We start from the raw sequence: 15346 nt of genomic DNA on the forward strand, positions 1-15346 counted from the left end.
CACGCCAGGCAAGTGCTCTACCACTGAGCCACTACTCCAGCCCCTGTTTACTCAAGTTCTTAAAAAAAAAAAAGCTTTATTAATTTTTAATTCACATACCTTACAATTCATCTATTTAAAGTGTGTAATTCCATTTTGAAACTATTCTTGCCTATTAGTTGTTCCACAGAGGTTAATTCTTCAGTCACTTTAAACAACATTGACCTCTTGAATAAACAACAAAAGTGCTATTGGTACAGCACAATAAGAAATATGTATTTGATCTTTGTCCACTGGCCCTGACAAAGAGCTCCTAAAATCCTTATAATTTCCTGACTGATAGGGATGAGACAGCATCTTTTGTTCTAATATCTGGTCTTTGACCCTGATTCCTGACACAGAGCTCCTAAAATGATTGCAATTTCCTGAGTGACAGGAGTAGTTAAGAGTGTCTTTTGTTCCTGACAAATACAGCCAGCAAAAATTCCTGGGCTACAGTTCTCTTTTGTTCTAATGAGGTGACTCCTGCTAGAATCCTGGCAAGGGGGTCCTCAGAACAGACTTTGATTAAAGTGACAACTTTCCACCCTACCCCCTGGACACTTGAGGGAAGGGCTGCAGACTGAGTTAATAATCTATCATAACTACAACATTAAACCTCCTAAGTGACCTTAACTGATCCAAGGTTCAGAGAGTTTCTAGGCTGATGAACACATCCATTTGCGAGGAGGGTGTTACACCCTAATTCAACAAGATAGAAGGTCCTGCTCAGGATACTTTCAGACCTCACCCTACATGCCTATCATCTGTATCCTTTTTTTTTTTCTTTTTTGTACCAGGTATTGAATCCAGGAGTGCACAACCAGTGAGCAACATCCTTCATCCTTTTCATTTTTTATTTAGAAACAGGGTCTCACCGAGTTACTCAGGCCTTCCTAAGTTGCTGAGCCTGGCTTTGAACTTACAATCAATCCTTCTGCCTCAGCCTCCCAAAGTGCTGGAATTACAGGCATGTGCCACCATGCCTAGCTCATAGTGTCCTTTTATAATAAAACAGTAAATGTAAGTAAAGCACTGAGTTCTATGAACTATCAAACCCAAGAAAGGGGTTATGGGAACCCTCAATTTATAGATGGTCAGAATTATGGGAGGCTGAACTTGTGACTGCAGTTTTAAGTAGGGGCAGCCTTGTGGACTTTAACCTATGTACAGGATACTAATCCAGGTAGTGTCAGAGTTGGATTAAAACACAGGGCACCCAACTGGCATCCAAAGAGTGAGAAAACTGGTATGGGGAGGGGGATTTTTTTTTTCTTTTGCAGTGCCAGGGATGGAACCCAGAGCCTCATGCATGCAAAGTACACACTCCACCACTGAGCTCCAGCCCTAGTTCTATTGCAAGTATCTGGTGTCAGAAGTGTTCTGTGAGGAGAAACAGTTTATAATAATTGGTATCATCTTCCAGCATATCAAGAGCTGACTGAAATCATTTACCTTGAGATTTTTTTGTTTTAGGTTGTTGTTTTGTTTTTTTGCAGAGCCAGGGATCAAAACGTTTTTTAAAATTGATTTAATATTACTCTCAGGATGCATTGCATTTGAAAACCAGAGTTTAAAAAAAAAAAAAAAACTAAGTTCAAAAATCACTGTCCTGCACTAGTTTCTCTCCTTCAGTACCTTCTTTTTAAATTGCTGTGAATTTCATCTGTATTTATTCTTCCTTAGAAATGTCTTTCACAGGCACTTCATTCAATTTTTAGTCTTAAAGCCTTGTTCATAGGTTCAGGCTCAATCAACTTAACATATACTTTGCTAGAGTATGACTGACAGTGGCATTCCTAAGGAATCTCATTATAAAAGCAATAATTTCAATGAGGTAGGGGAAAGTCTGGGGTTCATTTAAAAAGTTACTTTCCTGAAGGGGAGGGGGTTGTAACTAATTAAATTAAAACCCATACACTGCTGAGCAAATAAATCAATTTAGCAGAGTATGATTTAAAGTAAACCTTAATATTATATACAACAATTTTATATATTAAATAACTCAATTAAAATTAAAACAATGCAAATTTAACAGATTTGGAGGATAAAATATCACATACAAGGGGGAGAAATGATCAAAAATGCTTTTATTACACTAACATACTCTATTTTTATTGTTGATTTTTTATCTCTTTTTTTAACATCAGAAAAGGCTTAGGTGGGGCTGGGGATGTGGCTCAAGCGGTAGCGCGCTCGCCTGGCATGCGTGCGGCCCGGGTTCGATCCTCAGCACCACATACCAACAAAGATGTTGTGTCCGCCAAGAACTAAAAAATAAATATTAAAAAATTCTCTCTCTCTCTCTCTCTCCTCTCTCACTCTCTCTTTAAAAAAAAAAAAAAAGAAAGAAAAGGCTTAGGTAACATTAGTCAGTCACTGGGCAAATTCTTCTACTCAATATAATCTAGCAGAAGTTTACATGATTAAAGTGGAGCACCAAGAACTGTTTTTGGTAGCCAGACTGTGATTGTCACATCGTTCTCTCCTCTATCATTGCTTAGCATCCCATCTCCTAACAACAGCCACTCAAATTTCTCCAAGTCAGATCCTAGAGTTTATGTCCATGGTTTCTGTAGTTGACACTGAATCTTTTAACATTTTTAAAAATAACACCTTTTTATTACAGGTTCCCATAAGTCCACTGTCCATTTCTCTCAATTCTCATTAAAAATAAATAAATAATGTCTGAAGAACATGCAGAGCAAAATTTTTTCTACGTGGACAAAGCTAGTTAAACTTTCTCATAGTAGAGTTACAGCTGATCAGACTCCATGTCCCTCCCTCCCATCCAATGATAAAGGACTAAAAGGGAGATGCTACAATGTATCCAATTGATTTTTTTTTTAAGATGAGCAGAGTGCCTTCATTACTGAAGCACAACAGGCCTACATAGTACATTATGTGGGCTTCAAAGGATAGCAAAACAATTTCTTGTTCTTTCTGTTTACAATCATTCATTTTTTGACAAATGCTACTGTCCTTTTAAATTTAAAATAACTGTACAACCTGTTTATTCACTTCTAGGTAGGTTGATTGGATATATTTTCTGGAATAATTTAAAATATACTTTTAAAGGACTCAGAAAAAAAATAGATAATCAATGTGGTAAAGGAAGCAACAAGTGCTGAAAAGCATTTACAGAGGGGTTAAATATATGTGGGGTAAATAAGATTTATAGTTAATTTTATCAGCTCTTTTTATATAGCAATTAATTCCTATTAATTGCAGACAGAGCAGGAACAAGAAAAGGATGTCCATTCTCACCACTTTATTCAATAGTGTTCTCAAAATAGTAGCAGGAAATTAAGGAAATTAAGAAGCTAAACTGTTGACCATGTGATCCTATATCTAGAAGACCCCAAAAAAACTCCACCAGAAGACTGTTAGAGATGATAAATGAATATGGCAAAGTAGCAGGACACAACACCCACAAATCAACAACTTTCCTGTGCCCATCAGTGATTCTGCTGAGAGAGAAATCAGAAAAACTATCCCATCCACAATAAGCTCAAATAAATAAATATAAATAAAATACTTGGGAATTCATCTAAGGAGGTGAAAGATCTCAACAATGAAAAATACAAAATTGAAGAAGACCTTAGAATATGCAAAGACCTCCCATGTTCTTGGAGAGGCAGGATTAATATTATCAAAATAGCCATATTACCAAAAGCAATATACAGATTCAATGCAATCCCCATCAAAAAACCAGCGACATTCTTCACAGAACTAGAAAAAACAGCCTTAAATTCATTTGAAAGAATAAAAGATCCAGAATAACCAAAGCAAACTGGGCAAGAAGAGAGATGCAGGAGGCATCACAATACCTGATCTGAAATTATACTGTAGAGCTGTAGTAACAATAATAGTATGGTGTTAGCATCAAAATAGGCACAAAGATAATGGAATACACAGAAACAAACTCACATGCTTACAGTCATCTGATAGTTGGCAAATGTGCCAAAAATATTTGTTGGAGGAAAAGACAGCACTTTAAACAAATGATTTGGGAAAAACTAGGGAGTCAATGTAGAAGAATAAAACAAGATCTCTATCTCTCACCATGCACATAAGTCAAATCAAAATGGATCCAAGACTTAGGAATTAGACCAGAAACCTTGCAACTGCTAGAAAAAAAAAAACACAGGATCAACACAGGTTCTGGCACTGACTTCCTTAACAAGATCTCTAAAGCTTAATAAAACAAACCAAGAATCAATAAGTGTTATGCCATCAAATTAAAAAGCTTCTGCACAGCAAAGGAAACAGGGCAAAAGGAAAGAGCATATACAATGGTATAAAATCTTTTCCAGCTGCTTCTCTGACAGGGGACTAATACCAGAATATATAAAGAACTCAAAAAAAAAAAAAAAAAAAAAACATAACATCATGAACTGAAATAAAAAAAAAAATCAATCAATATTGATTTTTTAAAGCAATTTAATTAAATAGTTCTCAAAAGAAGAATCAGAAATACTCAACAAGTGTTCAAAAAAATGTTCATATCTCTAGCAATCAGGAAAATGCAAATCAAAACTATACTAAGCCTTCATTTCACTCCAGTAAGAATGGCAACTATCAAGAACACAAACAATAATAAATGCTGGTGAAGTCATGGGAAAAAGGCACACTTGTATATTCCTATTGGGCCTGAAGACTAGTACAAGCACTCTGAAAAGCAGTATGGAGATTCCTTAAAAAACTAGGAATGGAACCACCATATGACCCAGCAATCTCACCCCTGGGTATTTATCCGAAAGAATTAAAATCAGTATTCTCAGTGTACAACCACTTCAATGTCCATAGCAGAAAAATTCATATTAGCCAAATTGGGGAATCAACTCAGATGCTAGTCAATTGATGAACAGACTAAGAAACTGTGGTATATGTATACAATGGATTTTTACTCAGCCATAAAAAATAAGAAAATTGTGGCATTTGCTGGTAAATAGATGGAAATGGAGAATATCATGGTAAATGAAATAAGCCAGTCTCAGAAAAATCAAGGTTCAAATGTTTTCCCTCATATGTCAAAGCCAGAGCAAAATAAAGGAAAGAAGGAGGGATGGATATCATAAAGAGATACAGAAGATCGGCAGAGTAGGAGGAGGAGATCAAGGTGCAGGGGAGGAATGAATGGTAAAGGGGAGGAAATGTGAAATGAATTTTTAAAAAATCATGCTATGTGCTTGTGTAAATATACCACAGGGAGTTTCAGCTCCATTTTTAAGTATAAAGAACCAATAAAAATAAATAAATAGACGAGCAAAACAAAGATAAGTAGAGAAAAGAGAATGGGGGGGAAAGAACAGGGGAGGGAAAAAGGAGGAATATGAACTGAAATCAAATTTCATGGATGTGTGAATTTTGAGATGAATCCAACTACTATGTATAACTAAAATGCACTAAAAAAGAAAACAATAGGAGACACAGTTTAACCTGTAAAACAACAACAGAAAGACCAAATACAACAGGAAACAAACAATGGGAAGTACTTGCATTGATGAACAATAAGGAAAGCAGCCGGCCGATGAAATTGGCTAGATAAATAACTTGTTGGTATATCTTAGTACACCATTTCTATGAACCATTCACTACGAAGTCAGAATGACTCCCAAAGATTTATGGAAGAGCAAAAAATAAGAATTACTTTGATATAAATTTAGATTGATCAAAAGATTCTAAATTCTGGTTTCTTCATGCTGATTTGTTTCTATGTCTGACAGTGTATTTTATTAGCCATTCTTCTGTCAAAGGCACCAATAAAATATATATAAATTTGAAGACAGTCATCAAAAGTTAGTCAACTTGGGCATAGTGGCACATGCCAGTAATCCTGGGAGACTGAGAAAATAGGATGATAAGTTAGTTCAAGGGCAGCCTGAGCAGCTTAGTAAAATCCTGTCTCAAAATAAAATATAAAAAGGGATGGGGATATAGCTTAGTGGTAGAACACTTGTCTAACATTTGTAGAGCCCTGTGATTCAATTCCCAGTCCGCATTAAAAAAAAAAAAAAGGCAAATGAAAACCTTTATCAACAAATGGAAAAATATTGTTGTCAGTCAACCCAGGCATCTGAACACTCAATTAACTCACGATTTGAATACTGACGATCCACTACATGAATACTGACTATCCACTAAAAAGGTTCCCCTGCACCCGTAGTACTAAGGATTGAACCCAGGGCCTAGCACATGCTAGGCAAGTGCTCTACCACTGACCTACATGCCCAGCCCTCTACTGGGTTTTGAAATAATATCCAGTAATTGCCCCCAAATGGGCAGCTCCAAACACTAGAAAAGTCAGAAAGTGTTCAGGAGAGTGAGTTCAAAGAAGTAATTGGGTATTTTTCCAAAAGAATATGTTAGCAAAAGATTTGTAAAGCAAAGCATCAGATCTAGACTCAACTGCATAAATGCTTCATCTTCTACAGAAATGTAAAATAATTTTCAGAGGGCAAAGAAAAACCTTTTTAAAGGGAAAAAAGCTAATTAAGTAGAAGAGTAGATAAATTTACTTTGTTCTAAACTAACTATATTTTCTACTATTAAGACAAAAAAAATGGAAAAAAGAAAACATCAAAAATAAACTACTGGGGCTGGGGTTATGGCTCAGTGGTAGAGTGCTTGCCTTGCATGAGTGACACATTGGGTTTGAATCTCAGTACCACATAAAATAAATAAAGCTATTGTGTTCATCTACAACTAAAAAAAATAATAAGAAAACTACTTCCATGAGTTACATTAAATTTGGGGGATTTCCGAAAATTAGTGTTTTCTATACTGTTCAAAAATGAAAAGGCTCTAAAGTCCAGGAAACATCATTTTCTTTGTTTTGCTATAATATTCTATGGTTTCCAAGTTTAGTCTACTTCTCAACCTGACCAGAACTAAAATAACGCTAAACAGCTTGAAGCTTAACAATATTGTTCTATTATATTTAAAACTATTTTTAAATATTTAAAGATGAATTTGACCAATATATTTGCAATTATACAAATAAATTATATTTAAGGTAAAAATATTATATTACAGAAAAATTCTTGTTATCATTAACAAAAAGTTAAATATTCCCCCAAATTTCTAACTTTTTTCACAAAATAGTCTTCTAATCATGGAAGTTAAATACCCTGTAATTTATAATGTTTTCAGGATAAATCTGACACTCCTTGGGCTGGCATCAAGGCTAGTCAATCTACTGCTAAATTCAAGCTTTCTTATCTCCTCATCCATACACTCTACTCACCCTCCCTTTCTGCTTCATGAAAAATGACCATTTACATGTTGTCCATCTTGCCTCTGTTTACTCCACACTAAGATTTGCTCTTACCCCTATAGCTGCAAACTTTATTTCAGGCAGGCATATACAATTATCCACAGACCAGAGACTAGGTCTAGTAATGGTTTTGTTCTTGCCTTAACAAAATAAAAACCTTCATTGTTAAAAGCAAAGATTGTTGTCAATTCAAAAACTTCCTTTCCCACACCAATTTGTTAAGGGCATGAACTCTGAAAAACCTAAATTGTGTCATTAATCAGTTGTGTATAGTTGGGCAAGTTACTTAAATCATTGTGAGAACCTTGGTTTCCTTGTCTGTAAAACAGGAATATGGGAATCATCTCCTTATAGGACTGATACAAAGAAAATTAAGAGTTTGAAGGTGTTCAGGTGTTTGAGTTATATGATGTGATTAATTCATCGACTGGCAGATAACAGGTATTCAATAATGTTTGTTGGGTTTACGATAATAATGAACTCTTAGAAATTCCTAGCTTTTTTTTTTTTTTTTTTGGTACCAGGGATTGAACCCAGAGTTGCTTAACCACTGTGTCACATCCCCAGCCCTTTTTATTTTGAGACAGGGACTCACTAATTTGCTTGGTCCTTGCCTGGAATTATAGCACCCAGTTAATTTCTAGCTTTTATGTCTGCTTCTGGTTCTTTTAAGCCAGTTTATATGACCCAGGGCTGGCCTTGTTGTCCAGTGTCTCCAACTGTCTGGTATCTATTCATCTGCCTGATTTTTAACCTGGCACTCTCTGTGTATTCTTGAATTAATTATCATTCTCAACTATAGTACACCACAGATTGTTCTCCTGGTCCTGGCTTCCTATAGTTCCTAAGATTACATGAATGAGATGGTACTGACTCCCGTATACCACACAGACTATATGATCTCTAAATCTAACTCATTATTAGGGCCGCCTACAGTCTACCTTCCCTGAAACTATGCATCTGAATCTTCTCTAGACCATTTCATCTGAACTCCTGAAGTATAGACTGTCTGCACCAATTTTTTTTTGGAAAATTTGACACATCCTTTGTTAATGTAAGTCAAATGATTCACATGTTCATTCATTCTGCAATTACACATAAGAAAGAATGAGACCACTGTAACTGCTCCAATTTATTAAACTAGAAACTTATCAAAACAAACAGTAAATAAAATTTTTCTTTCTACTATAGCCATATGAACTAACAAAGAATATTATTAAACAAAATTTTTCTTTCTACTATAGCCATGATGAACTAACAAAGAATATTATATATTGTATGGCTATGAGAGCAAGGAATACTGACACAAATATATACTCAATTGAAAACAAGCCAACTTTCACCTTAAAGCCTCTGATTCTCCATAATTTGGTTCTAAAACATAATATTAAAACGAAGTTAATCTTATAGATAACTTCCCCTCCTCCCAAACAAAAAACTTTAAAAAGTATGGTATCACTATGATTTTTGATGTCTTCAACTGAGATGTTTCATTGTATAGTGTTAAGGTGTGTGTGTGTGTGTGTGTGTGTGTGTGTGTGTGTGTGTGGTTTGTGAAGCTTTTATGTTTGTATGTAACTGAATCTTTTTGTAAGAATTATTAATAGTTTGGCAGAGCAAGGAGGAAAACAATCTGGTTTCTGAAAGCTTTGTTAAATAGAGAGTATCCACAGCAATTGTTTCTTCCCTGCTTCATCTTCTTTGGAAGCTCTACTCACACCAGTGCTGCCTGGCTTTAGCAATCACAATTCTAAGGGTGTAGTGCAAACAAACACTCCTTCAACCTCACAAATAAAGAGTTAAACTTTCCAGATCTGTAACATTTTCTTTCAGCAAGGCTTCTCTATGATGCTAAAATGATATAAATTAGGGATTCAGAAAACAATAAGAGGGAAACTATTTTTCATCAGTAACTGAACCACATTGAAAGAAATATGAACTGCTGAGCTAAGGTAGTCAACACATTCTCCAACAACACTCCACTAACTCAATTAGTGAAATAAATTTTTAAAAATGCTATTATACCTAGTTGTAAAAACACAGTCAGGAGAAGAGGCCCATCATGTGTTTTCAGGGTGAAGAATACTAACTTAGAAGACAGGTTTTCCAGCATTTCTTATTGTCATGGTAAGAGAGAACTGTATAATCTAAGAAATAAAGCCTTAAAGAATTTTGTGGGAAAAGAAACCTAGTAATCAAGCACAATTCTGAGTAATTTGGTTTATTTTAAAACTCTCTTTTATTTTGGGGGAGAAAAATTATTTACAAAAATTTACCTGTAAGTAGAAAGGGTTTCAAAACATTTTTATTAAATGAAATAAAGAAATTATGAAAACTGCCACAACCATAAAATGCAACCATAATTTGCTACAACAGTCAGAATAGCAGATTAGGTATTCTGTGGCTTACTATTTAGAGAAACTTAGAAAACTAAAGCAAAATTTAAAACTATACTTAAGATTTTTTACTCCTTGAACTCTCCCCCACCATGGTGTTAAGACTAGTGTTTTCGTGGAGTAGAACAGTCACAAGATGAGAAGAAAAGAACACAACTTATTATATGTTGTTCTACATATGCATTTTGAAAACACAAGGGAAAAGGCATCATTCACCAAAGCACCTGATCACAAAGCAAATCTGTCAATAAAGGTTTAACCTTGATATATAACTGACCAATGATTCTGGTTCTGAACAAAATCATCAGAATTATCATCTTCAATCTTAGCCCCTATCTTCCCTTCATTCCCCAAATGTACCATAAGTAAAGGATTTATAATATTCACAAAGAGATACACATTTCCCATAATTGCTAAAAATAATGGTCTAGAGAACATTTGAATTGTGATAGTTTTCCAATCAGAATTTCAGAGATCAGCCCCTAGAGGAGAAAGTACTACCCCTAAAATAGTATTTAACAGACAAGCCCAAATTTAGGAATAGAATTAGGATAGTCTGTCTGGGACCAGTTAATAATATCTCTATTTAAAGATCAAATCAAACTAAGTTCTCAATTTTAAAAGCCACAGAAGATATCCTTACTGTTGGTCAGATCAGCCAGAGAGGTAATGATTTTTACACAGGTTGTAAATGGAGCAGGGACTGGTTTTAAGGGTGAAGGACTAGGAGGAGATGGTATAATGAAACCTAAGGGGATGTGGAAGGTTGCAAAGAAAATAGGGACTTTCAGAAGCAGTGGTCCTTCTCTCTCTACATCCTTTGAGGATTAGTTGATGAGTAACTTATTATCTGCTTGACAATTTAATAATGGTAGAAATATCAGATTTTTTTTTTTTTTTACTGCCAGAACTACTTTAAACACATTCTCACCTGAAAGCCTACAGAGAAAGAAAGTCCTGACATGAACGAACTTAATGACACTATCCTCCTCCTAAAATAAAAGCCACGAAAGGACCAAATAATAAGTGAAGAGAATGTATCTATGGGTCCACATATATTATCCCCAAGTTTAGCTTACAGATAATTTGACTATAAGACCCACCCCAACACACACCAAAAAAAAAAAAAAAAAAAATCAAGAATATGAAGTAAATAAGGAAAATCTATTCCTTTTCTCAGTTCCACTTAGGGGTGTGGCAGGTAGAGGAGAGAGATGGGACAGGAAAGGACAACAGTACAGAACTAAGTCTCCCTTCAAAAGAAACTTTCCTTTGTTAAAGAATCCTGAAGACTATGTTGTCCTGATCCCCCAGCCTTATCTTCTAAACTCTTCTCTATAACATGAAAACTCCAACCTTTGCTTCCATCCCTTTTAGATGTTTCTAAACCACAAAAGCCCAAAAGCTGTATTTTTGTTTCTAGTCCCATTCTGCACAGTCAGTGGTTGCACACTGTACTCTAGAATCATGGAAACTTGAGCTGAAATCTGAGCTTCATCATTTACTAGATTATATAAATTTAGGGAAGTCTCTCAACTTCAGTGTGCTTCCCACTATTTCCTCAGCTATAAAATGAGGATAGTAATAGCTCCTGCCTTTCAAAACTAATGTGAGAACTAAATGAAATATTTAATAAAACATTTAGTACAGTATCTGATATTTAGTAAATTCTCAATAAATGTTAACTATAATAAATCCAAGATGATCCCATGTCATAGCAGTTTTTCCAGTGATGGGTTAAGAGAATCATAATCAACACTTTAAGAAAAAAAATCACTGAAATAAAAATATCTTAACATGTGTACAATTTCAAAAAAAAATTTCAGATACACTCCTACCCAATCACACACATATTTTGAATTTAGCCTGATGATTTTTTGTGATGCCTCTCCTAAGTAACTTTCAAACAAGAGCATAACACTTTGCATAAAACCCTTCAATGCCTAACTACACTGTATGTTTATGTCTGCATCTCCAAATGGTCTAATAGTCTCCTTCTATTCCTAGTGCCTAAAAATGCTGGAGGATCAGTAAATTCTTGTTGAATAAATCATCAAAACTTAACAGGTATTAAAAACATGAAAATATTTAAACACTTTTATTTTTTCTGATCAGGTTTTATTACTCCATAGAAACTGAAATTTAGCTATAATGTCATACAAAATCTACAAAATCGTTCTTTCTTCCATAGTAACTAGTATACTCCCTTTTCACAAAAAATGAGGAATTAATGTTTACTTAGGAAACTAAAACAAGTGATGTGCAAAAATGATCTTTAAAAAGGAGAACATCAGAGCTGGGGACATAGCTCAGTGGTAGGATGCTTGTCTAGCATGAACTAGGTTTAGCTGGGTTAGATCACTAGAACCACAAACACAAAACAAAAAGTAGAACATCAAAACATACAGATGGGCTATGTAGTTGAAGTTTTATTTTAGCAGACTAGCCACAATCATGATTCCTTTTAAAGAGCAAAGAAAGCTGAAGGAAAGTTATTAGATATAAAAGATATCTATATGATAAACAGTCCAAGGATTCCTTTTCACAGGTACTACATATACTATGAGAATACATCTAAATAACAACTAGGCAGATACTTGCTTGAGTACTTAATACTTTCAATATTCATATTATCACCATCATTTTCAATTCTATTGAAATGTAAAAAAGTTGTACAAATTTACTAACTTTACACATGATCTCCTTGCTATTTATCCCAGAGATTTTTTTATTCTGTTGCAAAAAAGCAAAACACTATAAATCATTTCTAATACAATACCTTTTACCATGTTAGAGGCATCCAAGATCTACTAAATCAAAGTTATTTATAAAACCTGGCTTTACATTTGTTTAAAAAAATACAAATAAATATTTGCTCTAAAATGAGACTTAAATTTTAAGGTATAGATTCCTTTAATCTATCCAAATATTTGTTTCTGTATCCTTAATAACTTAACTGAGAAATTGGAAGTTCACAACTTTCTAAGATTATCTCTCTCTTCATGTGGTAAATTATATAAATGAAATAAAGAAGGGGACAGGGGTGAGAATAGTACTGCTCAGGCTAATCAGTCCAGAGACTAATTAATGCAAATGATAACTTTACCCCCTCTGAAATTGTTAAACACCTAAGGAAACTGTTATTTCAGAAAAGTTTCCTACTTTTGTAACTTACAAAATATATTTTAATTTCCTAAGAGGATCTATTTCAAACTGGACTTGAACATGAAAGCCAAGACTTAATAGTTAACACTGATTTATTTAAGGAAGAAAAAAGATAAGCTGTGACTTTTGGTCTTAAGAAATAAAACCAATGAAACTGGCAACAAGTTGTTGCTACTTATTTAAAAAAAAAAAAAACTCCCCTACATTTGAAATAGTAATTTCAATGACCCTAGTAAGGGTGACAACACTCACCAGTGTGAATCTTCTCATGTCTCTGTAGCAGGTACTTCTGTATGAAACGCATGTCACATTGACTACATTGAAATGGTTTTTCGCCTTAAAATAATTTCACATCCACAGATTAGTTAATGGACAAAAGAACAGTTGTTTAGTTACTATTTCTGAGGAAATATATATCTTAGAAGCCCAAAATTTTGGAAAATTCCAAAATATCCACACAATTTTTTAATACTTTTGATTAACTTATTAGCTTTATTTCCTCTCAAAATGTCCCCCAGGATTTCACATTCTCATAATCACAGAAAAATGAGATTAAATTTGATTTATACCAAAGAAAAAAAACAAAGCAGAATTTAAAAAGCATAAGTTGAGAAAGAACTCTACCCATCACCTTATAACCTTAAATATCTCTTCTTTCCAAGATGTACCCATCCTGTTCTCTGTGGCTAACCATCCCTTTTCTGCCCTATCAACTCCTTTCTTAAGAACCTTCAAAACTTTCTAAACATTCCTTTTAAACAAATTTCTGTCTCTTCAAACTTTCCCTCTCTGCTGAAGCTCCTCCTTTTAAAGGAGAGTACCGTTTAGTCTGCTTCACGCTGAGAAACCTTGCTCCAACCCTGGACTGCTCCTACATTCATATTTTCTCTCCTTCCCTTTCACCACAACACCTTCTTAAAAAAGGAGCAGTCTACCCAAGCCTCAAAACCTTCACCACTCATTTGTGGCTTGACCCTTCTATTCTGCTCTCTGAAAAACTACACATGATCTCCTTCCTATTTATCCCAGAGACTTTTTATTTTTTTCAGTTCTTCAATCCTCTCTATCCTGAGGATGTGACACTGTTGATCCTCCCTGGTATTCTCTCTTCTTTTGGCTTCGGGGATACCACTGTATTTTCCTAGTTCATCACTTCCTTTATTACTCTGTACTCCTCTTACATACCCCTATTCATCTTACTTGTCTAGCTTGTTTCCCCAAAGAGCTGTGATCAGTCTTTAGTTCTTTTCTCAATAGTTTCATGATCTTAGCTACTACTTTTTATATTTGATTCTCAAATCCATATTTCAAACTCTGTATGGAGTATACTGTACAAAAAAAAAATGTTGACAATAATACATTCTTTTAGCACTTCTCCAGCTGAAAGGAGCACTTTAAGCCAAATAAGTGTCCAATTAAGACTATTTAACTAATTTTATACATCCATGCTAATTGATTTTTCATTTAAATTCTCTCCTGGTTTCCTTGTGATATTCTGGCCTATGAAATCTGATTGGTAATGCCAGATTAGCTATGGTCTTAGGATTGGATGACACTTACACAAAAATGAAAATAACAAAGATAATAATTTTAATGGCCATAAGCCCATTTTAATTCAAGAAATACCTGTATGAATGAAGACATGCCTCTGTAAGTGATAGTTCGTTCTAAAGGCAGCATTGCAGTGCTCACAAACGTGAGATTTAGGGGTTTTCAAACCAAGTGATCCATCCTCATTTATTGTAAGGATCTAGTTTAAAAAAAAAAAGGCAAAAACAAAGAAGTTTTTAAAATGTAATTAAATATTAATTTTTTAAAAAGGATAATATAAACAAAGGTCATCAGTGGTTATAAGTATTTTTCCATAAATAATCTTGAAAAGACTATTAGAATGATGCTATTTTAATTGTATGAAAGTACAATTTGACTCAGAATGGGTAAAAAGTCATTAATAAAACCCTGAAAGTTGGTTAAGATCTCATCACTCTGCCACCTCCCCTGTATTACTGATGGAGTCCCTAAGTGTTCTATCCTAGACTGAGCACAGCTATATTTTCGATTTAAAACTCTTATACATGCAGAGAGGAAAGTCTTATGTTTTAAACATGATCTTAATATCAATCAGTATGGGGCATATTAAATAAATCATGGGAAATGAATAAAATTAGCATTATATGATTGTAAAATGAGAAAACTCCCTATAAACTCATAGGGAAAGCACACTAGAATTTAAGTTAAAAAAAAAAAATATATATATATATATATATATATATATAGAGAGAGAGAGAGAGAGAGAGAGTGTGTGTGTGTGTGTGTTTAGAGCCCAGTGTATAATTTTCCTAATTTCTGTTTACAAAAAAAATATATAAAAATATACATTTGTATATGCATAAAAACTACTTAAGAAAGATATACACAAAATGTATATAATATTGTTTGTGATAGCTAGGGACCTGGGTAGATAAGAGATAAGACGGGAGGGATAGCT

General features: G+C 34.2%; 1 protein-coding gene across 6 annotated transcripts in view; it reads right to left on the bottom strand.

Annotated features, from left to right (window-relative positions):
* The window catches only part of Znf148 (zinc finger protein 148), a 147505-nt gene that overhangs the window by 37218 nt on the left and 94941 nt on the right, over positions 1–15346 (bottom strand). For all 6 annotated transcript variants that reach the window (XM_026394082.2, XM_026394073.2, XM_026394057.2 and 3 more), the window contains 2 exons: positions 14485–14608; positions 13111–13194 (listed from right to left, as the gene is read on the bottom strand). In XM_026394082.2, the coding sequence (XP_026249867.1) occupies positions 13111–13194; positions 14485–14608 (208 nt within the window). The remainder of the gene's footprint in view (positions 1–13110; positions 13195–14484; positions 14609–15346) is intronic.

This window comes from Urocitellus parryii, chromosome 2, assembly GCF_045843805.1.
Source record: "Urocitellus parryii isolate mUroPar1 chromosome 2, mUroPar1.hap1, whole genome shotgun sequence".
In the NCBI taxonomy this organism is placed as follows: Eukaryota; Metazoa; Chordata; class Mammalia; order Rodentia; family Sciuridae; genus Urocitellus; species Urocitellus parryii.